The following is a 14,319-nucleotide window of genomic DNA, read 5'->3' on the forward strand; positions in this document are numbered from 1 at the left end:
TCATGTACTTAATTCGAGTGCTTTTGGGTTTATAACAGCTCTAGTTCTCACCTTATTGATGAACAGGAATTGTAGTTTGCAAGTAAAGCTGCAAAATTACTCCATTAACATCAGCTGCCTTCATAGTTCGTAATAATCCTCTGATACATGCAAGTGAAAATCGCTGCGCAGCATAAATGATAAATCTATTACGCAATATCTTAGCGAAAGTGCATTTCTTCCTGTTTTCTTCCATACAAAAAGTTGCATCATATATGACGTTATGACGTACATTTTCTCTTGCCACAACAAATGTGCTTCATAAAAGTTGAAGCAACCAGAGAAAAGCTAATATTAAAAGGTAAAGGTAAACACTGAACTCCATCACGGTGACTTGAAACGAAACATTCCATTAAAACATTAATTAACATATTTTATCGCTTTCCTTCACTGATTACTAAGATCAGGTGTCACCACTAATGGTCAATCATCACTTAATTAATCACTTAATTATCTCATTAACTTTAACACTGCTTCAGTGTTACTTTTAACACCCTGTAGTGTGGACACATATGTATACTAAGGGGTGTTAATATTAACACTGGGGATTTTGCTGTGTACTATGACAGAGCAGAAGACTACTGGGGGTCAGGAGGCCATGAGGAGCAGAGACAGGGAACACAGAGAATTCAGGGATGGCCTCCATGGCCATGATAGAGCAGACAGAGAGCACAGAGAATTCAGGGATGGCCTTTGTGGCTGCGTGGCCATTGAAGCTTGGGGCATACAGGTCATACAGGTACAGGTAATTCTTGTCTTTATAATGCTAGCAATAGAAGCAATATATTAACAGTTCTGTTTTTAAGGTTGCAAATATGTGCATGTAACAGTTAAAAATATTACAATTAGGTGTAGTTAGAATGCATGTGGTATACCGTATTACCTGAGTGGTAGAGAATGAAAGGCAGAAAGGGAGAGAAAGTGTAGCTTTAGAAATGCTGTATGGAAAAGAAACAGATGCCATTGAAGAATAGAATCTAGCCTAATGGCATTCCTATTGTCTGCTCTATTCTATTTCGACACTAGTTTGCGCTCCATGTCAATCTCTGAAACACAAGCAAATCTAAATTTAGCTCTAGATGTCATCAGATTAGCAGATCCACAGGAGCTTTACTCTGTCAAACTCTATATAAATGTTTGTTCACAGCGCATTTATTACACTTGATGACCACGACTCAAGAATAGAGTCTTACTGTCAGTAAGTAATATAGCTAGGTAATATTTTCACCTGATTTCATGACCTTCGTTTACTGTATGTAAACTAATATGATATACTTTTTTATGGCTATATAAATATTTGAAGCTAATTGATAATGCATAAATATTGAGATTATATGTCACAATGCAATCTCTATATAACTATAATTGGGACATTCATTGCGGTAAATGAAATTTATAACTTCAAAACAATCACACAAACATTTTCCACTTTATTTGTTTCTGCATAAATACAAGAATGAAAGTATGTAAACTGAAGACATATGTTTTTTATTATTTGCTACATAAATATTTGAAGCTTATTGATAGAGTATATTATAAATGTTGATTATTTATTTCTCAAGGATTAGTCATGGTCATCTCATAGAGACTGTGTTTTTGTTGTCTGTCTAATTGTCTCCCAGATGTGCGCACAATGGCCAGTCAGAATGCCAGTGGTGATGAGCAGATGCAACTGATCCAAGTTGACCCCGTCCGAAGGAACATTTCACTGGCGCTGACCCAGATCTTTGTTTGGCCCTTTATCTACCTCATCTTCCTCATGCTCTTAATATTCTCCAAGAAAGAGACTTTCAGAACAGAGACACGCTATATATTGTTTGGTCACTCTCTCTTGGTAGACCTAATATTTCTTTGTCTGACAGATTTTGTGGTGCTCTTATCATACAACTTTGTTTTATTACCTCTGCATTTCTGTATCCCCATATGCATGTTAATGGAAGCTATCACAGCATGTGCACCACTGACTATTATAGCCATGTGCGTGGAGCGCTATGTGGCCATTTGCATGCCTCTCCGACATCATGCGATCTCCACCTCTAGAAGAGCCATAATGGTGATTTTAATGATTTGGATCCTGAGCTCCATAAACCCCTTTGTTGATATGTTCATTCTTATCAGCACTGCCTCTCGTGAATACTTGTCTCAACTCACACACTGCCACTATGAGATTATGATTCCGGATAAGATTCGTCATTTTGCTAGGGGTCTGTTGTATATTGTGGGGCTTGTGGCTATTTTGATCATTGAAGTCTTTTGTTATGTAATGATATATATTGCTGCACGTGCAGCATCTGGTGACAATAAGAAGTCAGCAGCAAAAGGGCAGCGAACCATTTCCCTCCACATCCTTCAGCTGTTTTTATGTACTGCCGAGGTGATGTGCCCTTACATTGAGAATGTAGTTATGGAGTATGATATTCAATCATATCTGACTGTCCGATTTATAAATTTCCTGGCATTTAGTATCACTTCTAGAGCAGTAAGTCCTCTCGTCTATGGGTTCAGAGATGAGAAATTCTATGCAGCTATGGCTTACTATATCAGATGCAAAAACAACACCATCTCATCTGACACAACTAAACAATCATGATTATCTTTTAGTAAAGTCTTACAATCAAACTACGTTTTTTAAACGTTTTTAGTGCCCATGTGATTTTAACAGGCCTAAATGCATGTCATAAAGTTATTTGTATCATATCACATATTCTTCAGGACATTCTTTTCTCCAGTTTTGATTTTAAAAAATGCATTAGAGTGGCTATAATATTCCATGTAAAATCATCCAGAGGTTGTATTTGTCTGGCCAATAAGGTCTTTGGAAGGTGCCTCTCAGACGCAGTATGTTGTTTAATAGCGACCTCTGTTGGTCCGATTGAGCATTATTTTCTGTACATCATATACATGTAAATGTATTAAATGAAAGTCAATTATTTCTGTATAAATACAATCTACATATAAGGTAAACACATAGCACATATAGCAAGTGTTTTAGGTAGTCTTTTGGTGAACATCATTGACGAACAACGATGTAAATATGCACAAAAAAATATTGACTCAAACTCAACAAATTTAGATTTTGGATTTTTCAGTTGTTTTGTTTTCTAAATGTGTTTCATGTGTAACATCTGTAATGTTATGCCACCCTGGATGCAGCACACTTTCTTTCTGAGGCCTCTTAGGAAAATATTAATATCAGTTACCACAAGTGTCACATGTCACACCCAATTGAAATAATGAAAAATAAATATCATATGCAATAATGTAAATACATAACATGAGCAGACTATCTGTGTGATGCTCATATCTCCTTTAATATAAACATATATTACTCTCAAAATATTTTACACACTATTATAGTAGATATGTTCATTGCAATCATCAGATAAGATTGTTACATTACAAAGAATCAGCCCTTTTGTTAGTATCTCAAACAAATACCCTAAATGGGTAATGAAGATAAACTATTAGCACAATTATTTGAAAATTAACTAACAGCAACATCATGCAAATAAAAGTTTTAATGCTAAAATGTTTGTTATGTGTCTATAATGTTTTGTGGCCTTTGCATGCCACTGTGACATGATGCAATCCTGACAAAAAATTTCTGTGTATTCTTGAGGTTTGGACCCTGAGCTCTATAAACTCTTTGTTTATGTGTACTTTCTTATACCACTGCATAAGATAAGTACTTTCTGAACTCTCCTGAGAGGTTTCATCACTTTTTAAGGGTCTTTTTTGAGTATATTTTATGATTACTCTTTAAAAAGGGGTTTAAATGTATTTTGAAGCCAAATGGTTTTGTGGGATAGGTTTTTTCACCATTAAACATTTACCATACAGACAAACTGAACTTTCTATATGCTACAAATGTTTTAACAGTGCAGCAACAATACTGGCCATAAGGAAATAAAATGATAAATGAAACGTATAACTAAAATTGCATAAATATCCAAACATTTAAAAAAAAGTTCATCAGAAACACTCTTGTGGAAAGCCTTCCCAGAAGAGTGGAAAGCAGAGCACCAACTCCATATTAATGTCTATGTATTTAGAATGTGATGTCCATGTTGGTGTCAGGTATCCCAACACTTTTGCCAATACATTGTTTAGGGTTTCTTTCTTACTGATAAAGTTTCCATAGTCATGACAACAAGGACAGTACAAATAGTCCTGATTAGTTGTCTCACAGCGTGCTATTTGAACAACTTGATAGGGAACAGTTGAAAAACTGTTCAGACCAATTCACTCTGACTATTCAGAGCTGAAAGATAGGTTGAGGTCGATTGAATTGGTCTGTCAAGAGCTTTCATCAGTTATCTATGAATGTAACCCAAAGACACACAGTATAGCTATGTCTCTTTATATTGCCTTCATAGATATATTTTTGCCTAATAAGCTTTTTTTTTTTTTTTTCTTATCATGTGGACTTGTTTTTCTGCCACACCCCTTTGAGACGTGCAGGCCATGCTCATCAATGACCTGTGCCTGTTATGTTCTCAATACACATTGTTTTGTGATTGCTAGTCATCATATAGTACTGCAGCCCAACCACTAAGAGCTCCCTACTGTTTACCACAGCCTTTGTGCTGACATAGTGTTTAAATGTGCGTCAAACCCTATCTTTCCTTGAACTTAAACCAGTAAAATCAAGATTAAAGGTCCGAATAAACGGATCAATACACTGCATGGAGGGCAGAGTCCTTCAGAAGTATATAAATACTGTTGGGCAGTGTTGTCCACTTTAAACATCGAAGAGCTTTACTTTAAGACAAATACAGGCTTAAAGGATACCTCTAAATCTCTTTTTTTTTATTAGTAAAAGATTGTAAGGCGATATGCAGGCTTTTAGAAACTGTGGTGTGTGTGCTAGTGGGAGTCTTCTAAAAGGCCGGACCGACTTCCTGGTTGCCCGGAGAAACATGGCAGTGCTGAGACGGACCGCCGCGTGCGTTCAACTTCTCAAGTAAGATTGCGTGCTTTTTTGCAATTTTAATGTCGTGGTAGATATGCGGGTGTTATTTTTAATTAAGCTCTATGCTCAGTCTAATTTATTTTCTTAATTTAAAGGGACAAGGCCAATGTGTTCTGCAGCAGCCCCGTTCATCAGCGTCTCCTGCGCCTGCCGGAGGTCGCCAGATCCAATGCAGTCGCGTTCAGTGTCGGCAGCACCCTCTGTGCGGTTCCTTTTACACAGGTAACCACACGTTTAAATTCTGCATTTACGCTAAAGACATTGGGGAATTGACAAACTTGTGAAACGCACGTATGGAGAGCTGAGAGCGTGACAACAAGCTTACGGTCGCATTAGCGATTCTTTTAAATGTTTTTTTTTTTTTTTTTTTTTTTTTTTTTTTTTTTGCGAAATGAAATGGTTTTCTTATTGAATTCTGCCTCTTTGCAATTAGTTTGATTGAGGCATAACAAAACAATAAATCTGAAATCTTCCAAAAGCTTATAAAGGGACGTTTTAATCCAATAACTGGCCTGTATGCTTTATTTTATATTTACATAATCATCTTTTTCCAAGAATACCACTTTTTACAACAAAACATGTTGAAAGTTGCGGCTGAGTCAGGTTTATTCAGTAACCGTTGTTGATTCACTAAAAAGAACCGACTCATAAGAGTCGTTAGTCTCGGACTCGCTCAACGTCTTGTTGATTGGTACGCTTCTGATTAACTGAAAAGAACCAGCTCATAAGAGTCATTTTCTAAAAATATAAATGAATAGAACGAGATTCCGATCCTGTTCCTTACTATTATAAAGACAAGTGTGTAATAAAAGCATCCCTTTTACCTCCAGCAGGTTGAAAACCTCTCGCATGAATCTTTGATTCGTCGGGCATCTTGTCTGGTCACAGACAGTGCCAACACCTATCTCTCTCAGACCACGCTGGCTCTTGTGGATGCCCTCACACAGTATGCCAAGGTAATACTTATAAACACTGCATTTTAAAACTGTAGTCTGCTCAGTAAAACTTTACAATGTGCTTGATGTCTAAAATATTATGTTTAATGTCTTTTCTTAGGCACTACATACACTCATTGCCCTTCAGAAGCGATACATTACCTCAATAGGAAAACTGACCCCTGCTGAAGAGGACAGCATTTGGCAGGTGATCATTGGCCAGAGAGTAGAGGTAAATTCTGTTCCTTTACATGTTTGTTTACTTTTTGTAGAACAAGGTCTGGTTTCGTTTATCTAAGTGTCGTTTACCTTTTGCAACAACATGGATCATGATTAGTAGGACTGATTAACAGACTTTGTTGTTATCGAAGGAGTTATATCTCATTTCAGAGATTTCACAGTGTTTCTCCCTTTTGTCAGGTTAGTGATAGATTGGAAGAATGCAAACGCTTTGAGTCAAACTGGATCAATGCCATCCACATCTGTGAGTTGTCAGCAGAGGCAGCCTACAATTCAGGTATGTTTATCAATTGTCCTTAATTATTAAACCTGTAATCTACTATGCAATCTATTAAAAAAGCACTTCTGGTACATATGAGATTGATCTGGTCTGTGAATTGATTCAATCCTAATATTTTTACAGGGGCGGAGCATGCATGCACAGCAACAAAGACTAACCTGCAGGTGGCGCAGTCCAAAGTGGAGGAGATTAGAAAGATCTCAAAAGAAGCACAGAAAAAACTGGCTGAGACTAAAGCGGAAGAAATCCAGAGAATGGCTGAATATGCTTCTAGCATTGACATTAATGACCTGGAAGATATTCCAGAGGCCTACCTTCGTGAGGACTAGAAAAACTATGAATGTTCTTGAGTTAGCAATTCTGTAGCAAGCAGTGAATCACTCACCGAGTATGAATGAATCCAGAATGCACCTTGATATGAATTTGCAATGAGTATTAGATATGGAATTTAAAGATATGGAATTTAATCAATATATGTGTTCATAACAATAGAACAGGTAAAAGTCCAACAAATGTTTATAAAATAACTTGTATTACCTGTTAAAGAAAACCGAAAAACACAGCTTGTAAGATCCATAGATTGCTTTGGAAATAACATTGATTTGGTATTTGTATATATGTATATATTTTTATATTGTTTATTTTTTGATGCAATTACGTGCATGTTAATGCAACATTGAAATTGTATCACAGGATGTTGTGATATTACAATGTATAGTCCTACAAAGTTGCAATCAATCTGTTTTGTATGTTTAAGAGATTAACTGTTATTTATTATCTTAATAAATGGAAAAATTATTCAGAACAATTTTTGCAAAATGTCTGAATTCCTATAACTTATTTTCTTGAACTGAATTATGGTGCCTTGCTGTTTGGCAATGAATTGATTTGTACATTTATAATATTTTGTGGCATTCACACTTAAACACTTAAATGACATAATTTATTTATTATAAATGTTTAAATTACAGTTAAATATGCTTTCATTTAATGTGTTTCATGTAGAAGTTCACAATTTTAACCAACAGAGGGCGATGGCATGCTTTATTATGGGAAAAAAATGAGAATGATGTCAGAAATAAACATTGTTTATTATTTTAGTCTAATTACAATACAGAAGTCTTTCAGTTATTAACTGTAAAAAGGACAGTAAAAAATGGATTAGATTTCTGTAATCATTTATATATTTTTTCTTTTGAAAACAAAAACAGATGTTATGCAGAATAGAAGCCTCAGTTATTCACTTATATTGCATATTTTTCCCATATAATAAAATCAATGGTGACTGAAATTGTTGTTCTGCCTAACATCTACTTTTGTGTTTCACAGATGATAACAGAATTATCTTTTGCAAAGAGAGCTATAAAAGCTAAAAAGTTGATTTTTTTATTTGACACAAAATTGATTTAATTGATGGCCTGTATTTATACTGAGAATCCAAGGAGTTTTCAACCTCTACGAACTTCTAACACTTTATAATAACTACCATTAAAAACATAAACTATCAATGCTACATTATATAATGTTCTGCAGATCTTAGAAAATAATTCAAAATGTCTTAAAATGTAAGAAAATTCAATATGTTCTCTCTTCTCCATGATTCATGAACTCCACAAAAATATTTGTATGTGCATCAAGTTCCAGAAGTCTTGTTGTATTAGAGGAGTTACATACATTCAGAAGAGGACCAATAAAAATGATTGATTGGTGTAAATGGCACCACTCAGCTGGGGATTTATCACTCTTGGGAAGACATAAATAAAACACAAGGATCATGGAAAGCGTGCCCAGCATGGCTCACTCTTTAATCTGAGTGAACTGGGCGACATCTCCCAGCACCCCATTGAGCCAAGCCATTCCAATATGTCTAGTTTTGCAATGTTACAAGGAACATTTTAGCAAATGCATTCCAGCACGACCAAATGAAGTTGAGGAATTCACAGTTTAGTACAGCTGACAATTTGAATAAACAGCATATGTGAGCCTATTGAATATCTTTATCGATTAAAGGGATAGTTCACCCAAAAATTCTGTCATTACTCAGCCTCAAATTGAAAAAAAAAAAAACGCTATGGAAGTCAACGGTGTCCATCAACTGTTTGGTTACCAGCATTCTTCCAAATATCTTCTTTTGTGTTCAGCCGAAGAAAGAAATTCATACAGGTTTGGAACAACTTGAGGGTGAGTAAATGATGACAGGATTTTCATTTTTGGGTGAACTATCCCTTTAAAGGAGCTTTAAATACCCTAAAGATATCCCGGGACACTCTTTCGCTTTTAGACTTTGTGCAGCCTTATTTTCTCCATTAATTCGAAGCCGTTGCTATTATAATTTCATCAATCAGTTGTCTCCGAACGAGTGTAAATGCTAACTGCATCGCAATGCTCTGCATTTTTGACGGGTTTATTTTTAGTTGGAAACCGCTGCTGGACTAAAGGTACCGCCCACGCGCGGTTCGGCTGCTGTGGATCAGACAGACACCCGAGTTGATTCAACAAGGAGGAACTCACTACTGCAGTCAGAAACCATGGCAGAGGAAGTAAGACACATCTTTGGGAATAGCACGTTTTTCAATGGGCTACTACCTTTCCTCGGACTTCTGTTGAGCGTCTGCACCGGTGGGTACTTTATCTTTTCCAGGATGACAACAAGTCATCTTGAATTGGACTTACCTTAAAGTTAACGTGCCTAGCGAGCTGGCATCAGATGGCTGCTATTGTATGCCCTGTGTAAAAATGTTCCGTTAGTTGTTAAAGTTAAAATGAACTGTTATTAAACTAACAATAAACTGTTCTTTTTTTTTTAGAAAGGGTTTTTTTTTTACCTTAAGATATGCTTAGGTTAGTGAAACTTACACAAGCGAAGTCCAAGTACTGCCTATATTAATATCTTGTAATCACTTTAATTTGAATGATTTATTTTCTTATAATATAATATACTTGGTAGAATTCTTTTATAAAACAGTTTTTGTGAGTTTTATGTATGATGTACAAAATCAGTTTATAGTTTTTCTACCTATATATTGCAAATATTTCAAAATATTTTTAATTTTCAAAAGACTTTTAATTAATAGCAACATGGCTTTAAATTACTTTAAAGATGCATTCAGTAATTTTTTTTGCTAATAAAATGTTTTACACATTCTGTTATAAATTAATAGCATTTAAAAAAAAAAAAAAAGAAAAGAAGAAATATCACTGTCATATTGATATCAAAATAAAATGTCCAAACACAATAAACACCTTTGTGAAGTGGCAGCTAGTAAAAAATAAAAAAAAACTTACTAGGTGAGTCCCAGGCTGTGTCTGAAATCGCCCCCTATACCCTCATTCACTATTCACTACTTTAGTCCACTAATATAGTTCACTTGAGGGAGTGAATGAAAACAAGTGAGCGAATTCGGACACTGAGTGCGCCGGAAGGGCTGCTGCTTTTGCATAGTTTGTGCTTGCTGTTTAATAATTATTTTTTATAATTATTTACATCGGTTGTACACTCGTCATTGCGGCGCACTGTGGGATTGAATGAGTGCACTTGATAGCGTCCACTATGGTTTTGGACACAACTACAAATGGCTGTCCCCTCAGATAGTGCCCAATATAAGGGTATAGATTTCGGACATAGCCCCAGTTCTTTTACTTATGCACTATTCTATGTCATTTTGTAGTATAAATAGTGTGAGTAGTTTGAAAAAAATTCCAAAAAGAAAAGGCACACTTCAAATACATGGATGATGCATGTAATTAACCAAAAAATGAATAGTGGCAGCAGTGCAGTGCAGCTTTCCAGTGCAGCTTTCCTTAGGTAGTGGAAGGGTAGGGGCTATCAGACTCCTGGATGAAAAAGTAACCTTCTCAAACTCATACACTTGACAGAAGAGTCATTTGGGACACAACTTCTGTGTTCAGAGAAGTTTCAGATTCTGTTTCATGTAAGTTATGCTGAAACACTCAGAATGATCAACCAGAATGGAATGGTTGTAAAGTGTTTGAGTAAACGGTGAAGAACAAGTGAAAGGTTGGGTGTGTTTAGGCAAGGGGGTGGAGGGCATACTTTAGTGCCTGAGAGGAAAAGGACTGAAGCCGCAGAGTCTGGAAGTATTGACCTGTTATTTGGCACTCTGCCAGTGGTACCTTCCACTTTTGTTTCCTTAAATATTAGGTTAAAATAGGAGAAACTCTCTGCCTGCCCCTTAGAAAAACACTGCAAGAGGAAGTGGTACTGTATGTTACACAGAATGACTATAATCATGTCGTTTGTAGCCCAATGAGAAGGGTGGAAAAATGGATGCAGCAAGCAACTTTAAGCATAAATAAAGCATTTTCAAAATGGTAGGGTTAGGTCATGGGTCATGGTAGTTCACTTTGACAGACTAGATGCTAATGTTGGCTTTCTGCAGGACAGTAGAAATGCTGACTTAAAGGTGCAGTAAGCGATTTCTGAGAAACGCTGTTGGAAGTGGATCGGACCGAGCACCACAGCACACTTGTAGCCAATCAGCAGCAGGGGGCGTGTCCACTCATGATGGGGGAGGAGAGAGAGAGTGAGCAAGAGGGAGATTTGAAGAAAGACTGTAGAAAGAGAGATGACTGAGAGACATTACAAAAGAGAAAAGATCTGAGGGATATCACTGGAGAAATAAGGGTTATGATCAGGCAAGAGCTTTAGTACCCGTGTTAATATTAGAAAAGCTTTACAGGGCAGGAGAGACCGAAGCAGGAAGGCCTGAAAATGGACACCAAGGTTGCATTGTTTCTGCTCCATACGTGAGTAACATTGGTTTTGCTGTTTCAAAGAGCGAAGATATGCTGTTGTTGTAATGTTAGCTGTAGTAACAGGACAGTTTTGAATGTCATTGTTTGTCTGGAGCTGCTAGCGACTAACAACAAACTCTTATTTGTATACTCTTTGTACTGTATGTTCATTTTTTGTTCTTCCTTGTAGTTCGTTGGTCATCTTTGCTTCATTTTTCACAAAATATTATTTAGCTTCGCTTCAGCTATAATAAAGAAACATCTACTATTGCATTGCATGTTCATGCATTTTGGGGGCGGAGCAATGAAGAGAGGGGTGTGGTTGTTTGGGTTGATTTTAAATATCAACAGTGATCTCAGAAACTACACCTTTAAGTAATATATATATATATATATATATATATATATATATATATATATATATATATATATAATTAAATTAAATTAATTCATTTTAATTGATTAAATTTAAGTACGATACTTGTTCTTTTAATTTAAACAATTTTTTATAATTTTATATATATATATATATATATATATATAGGAAAGTGGTTTTTGTATTTGTCCTTTTTACAGTTAAGGGAATTTTTCATAACATCGCCAAAACATCCTTTTTTTTTTGTTTTTTTTCTTGTGACTGACTCATTCACTTGTAGTTTGCCACCATATAATGGCGTATTAATGTAACTTTCATGCGATCCATGCTACGTACTAATGGACCCTTTCTTAATACCAAATACAACATATTATTTATATAAAATAATATTTATTGAACAATAATATTTAAATTAACAACAATAACCATTATAAATGACAATAGGAAATAGACACAATTGTACAATTCAGTCAAACGTACAAAAGCAGTGCACTACGGGATGTAAGTTAAATATAGCCTTAATATTAAATAATTCATTTTAACATAGCCCAATTCGATTTGCTCTGGAACAAGTGATAGATTAATAATTTTAATAATAAAAAATAAATAAGATTGCCTGTTTTATGTGCCCAAAATCAATTATATCTCATGTTTAACCACTATAAGAGCCAGCGGCAAATCCCCGAACATGAAGCTGTTCTCGGCGGGTACACGAGCAATGAATGTCCGCTGATGGCCTGGAAAATAGGCGCTATGATTAAATATGAGTCACATATTTCAGGTCTAAACAACTACTAAAAAAAACTCTTAAAACTACAGTTTGTGGTACAACAAGTGTAGTATTTATAAAAAAAATACGTTGGATTTGCTCGGCCGCCATGACAGTCACAAGCAGAGTGATACAAACGGTGAAAAGGTAGGAGTGCTGTTATCACAAGAATATTGCACAGCTATCAGCCAATCAGATTCAAGAACCAGAAAGAGCTGTTGTGTATATTAAATTGCATTAATTATATATCAGCAGTATAGCATTTCGAGTAGATGAATCCTTTTAGCCGATAAATATCTTTTCATGCATGTATCATAAATCCAATGTGTATGTAATTTGAAGAGAGAATGAGACTTGAGGCTTTGTCAAATCGGCAGTTTACCTCATGTGTTTTTCTGTATTTCGCAAAGTGATTTCATAGGGTCATTTCAAGTGTACATTTAATAGACAGGCCATTCACTGCAGTCATTATCGGCAAATGACATGCAGGCTAATCCAGGGTCACGTAAGGACAGAGCACACACACAGGGTGTCTGTGATAGCCTCGCTGCTGTAGATTGAGAGAGATCTATGTTATAGAAATGCAGTCAGCAAATGTCACCCTGACCGGGCAAATTAGACCAAGGTGAAAGCAATGCAAGCTCAGCTCCTTCATCATGCAGGTGATGCATCACAGAAAATATAGGTTAGACTGTGTTATTTCATTGCTGCATGCTAAATGGATAAGCCAGAGTGTGATTTAGGCTAATTGTTTTTTGTTGGCTTGCCTCTCGAAAAGATACTTAAGTTTGGCTGCTTTGTATAGTGCATAGAAATGACCAATGTATGTCAATAGCGATCTAGAAGGCATGCTTACTTTCATAGGCCAATTTAGACGGGCTGACTCTTTATTATGTGCACCGCATCATCCAGCCCATCTTTGTACTTCAATTTAATCTCACTTAGCCTACATAACTGCAGGCTGAAACCTGACAATCACATTAAAATATTCTTTTGAAGGAGGTCCATCAGGAAATGACTGTTAGACTTTATTGTGAGCTGAGGCGGCACAGATAGCCATGACCGCAGAGAAACATTTTGCTGTGAATGTCTTCCATCTTGGAAATATGTGATAATCAGAGACTCTGTAACTGGGCTGCTCTCCATTAAACTATGTAATGCAGTAACCTTCAGCCCTGGGAAAGTGCTGTTCCTTGTTATGAGTGTATTTACTTTGTTGAAAAGAGCAGAATGGCTGATTACCAGCATATGTTGTGTTTTGGATGCTGGTCTCCCTATCAGGCTTTTTAACTAGCTCGCCACTAGCTCTTAACTATAGCTGGTCAACCATCAGAACATCACGCTGATATTAACAGTTGTTGCTGGTGAATATGATGATGAATATGAAGACTTAAAGGGATAGTTCACCCAAAAATGAAACTTCTGTCATCATTTACTCACCCTCAGGTTGTTCCAAACCTGTATAAATTTATTTGTTATGTTGAACATAAAGGAAGATATTTTGAAGAATGTGGGAAACTGAACAATTCTGGGGCACCTTTGACTTCCATAGTATTTTTTTTCCTACTATGGAAGTCAATGGTGCCCCAAAGCGGCCTGGTTATAAACTTTCTTCAAGATATCTTCCTTTGTGTTCAGCAGAACAAAGAAATTCATACAGGTTTGGAACAACTTGAGGGTGAGTAAATGATGACAGAAGTTTCATTTTTGGGTGAACTATCCCTTTAAGTCCGTGATCTATGGAAGCTTGTTTCCACCACTGAATTTAAAAAAAAGGACTTTTTAATCTCACAATTCTGACTTTTTTCTCAGAATTGCGAGATATAAACTCACAATTCTGAGAAAAACGTCGTCTTTTTTCCCCTCAGCATTGGACTTAACTCGCAATTGCGAGTTTATATCTTGCAATTCTGACTTTATATCACGCAATTGTGAGTTTATATCTCGCAGTTC

At 36.0% G+C, this 14,319-nt stretch overlaps 3 protein-coding genes across 5 annotated transcripts in view; all 3 read left to right on the plus strand.

The window, feature by feature from the left end:
* The first annotated feature begins 552 nt into the window (after window positions 1-552).
* LOC127495797 (odorant receptor 131-2-like) lies at window positions 553-2,973 on the plus strand. The gene is made up of 2 exons (XM_051863099.1): window positions 553-778; window positions 1,662-2,973. The coding sequence occupies exon 2, from the start codon at window positions 1,673-1,675 to the stop codon at window positions 2,627-2,629; it is 957 nt and encodes a 318-aa protein (XP_051719059.1). The 5' UTR covers window positions 553-778; window positions 1,662-1,672; the 3' UTR covers window positions 2,630-2,973.
* Window positions 2,974-4,763: 1,790 nt separating this feature from the next.
* Window positions 4,764-7,274, plus strand: diabloa (diablo, IAP-binding mitochondrial protein a). Of its 2 annotated transcripts, none has more exons than XM_051863666.1 (6): window positions 4,764-5,002; window positions 5,107-5,233; window positions 5,842-5,967; window positions 6,068-6,178; window positions 6,367-6,463; window positions 6,590-7,274. In XM_051863666.1, exons 1-6 carry the CDS (start codon window positions 4,875-4,877, stop codon window positions 6,793-6,795), a joined length of 795 nt encoding a protein of 264 aa, XP_051719626.1. In that variant the 5' UTR covers window positions 4,764-4,874; the 3' UTR covers window positions 6,796-7,274. The 2 variants fall into 2 exon arrangements, with proteins under 2 accessions (XP_051719626.1, XP_051719627.1); XM_051863667.1 differs by having other exon boundaries at window positions 5,845-5,967.
* Window positions 7,275-8,242: 968 nt separating this feature from the next.
* Window positions 8,243-14,319, plus strand: part of nectin3a (nectin cell adhesion molecule 3a) — a 43,835-nt gene continuing 37,758 nt past the window's right edge. The window contains exons 1-2 of one of the 2 annotated variants that reach the window (XM_051863536.1): window positions 8,243-8,647; window positions 8,881-9,085. In XM_051863536.1, coding sequence (XP_051719496.1) covers window positions 8,995-9,085 — 91 coding nt within the window. In that variant the 5' untranslated portion in view covers window positions 8,243-8,647; window positions 8,881-8,994. Of the gene's footprint in view, window positions 9,086-14,319 lie in introns of both variants that reach the window. The other variant, XM_051863535.1, reaches the window with a different exon arrangement.

This window comes from Ctenopharyngodon idella, chromosome 15 (genome assembly GCF_019924925.1).
Source record: "Ctenopharyngodon idella isolate HZGC_01 chromosome 15, HZGC01, whole genome shotgun sequence".
NCBI lineage: Eukaryota > Metazoa > Chordata > Actinopteri > Cypriniformes > Xenocyprididae > Ctenopharyngodon > Ctenopharyngodon idella.

Bases quoted from the DNA above. Each gene is read 5' to 3' on its own strand.
- LOC127495797 (XM_051863099.1), top strand. From the start codon at position 1,673: ATGGCCAGTCAGAATGCCAGTGGTGATGAGCAGATGCAACTGATCCAA.
- diabloa (XM_051863666.1), top strand. From the start codon at position 4,875: ATGCAGGCTTTTAGAAACTGTGGTGTGTGTGCTAGTGGGAGTCTTCTA. The intron at 5,234-5,841 runs GTAACCACACGT...TTTTACCTCCAG, and splicing joins GTGCGGTTCCTTTTACACAG to CAGGTTGAAAACCTCTCGCA. The intron at 6,464-6,589 runs GTATGTTTATCA...ATATTTTTACAG, and splicing joins AGAGGCAGCCTACAATTCAG to GGGCGGAGCATGCATGCACA.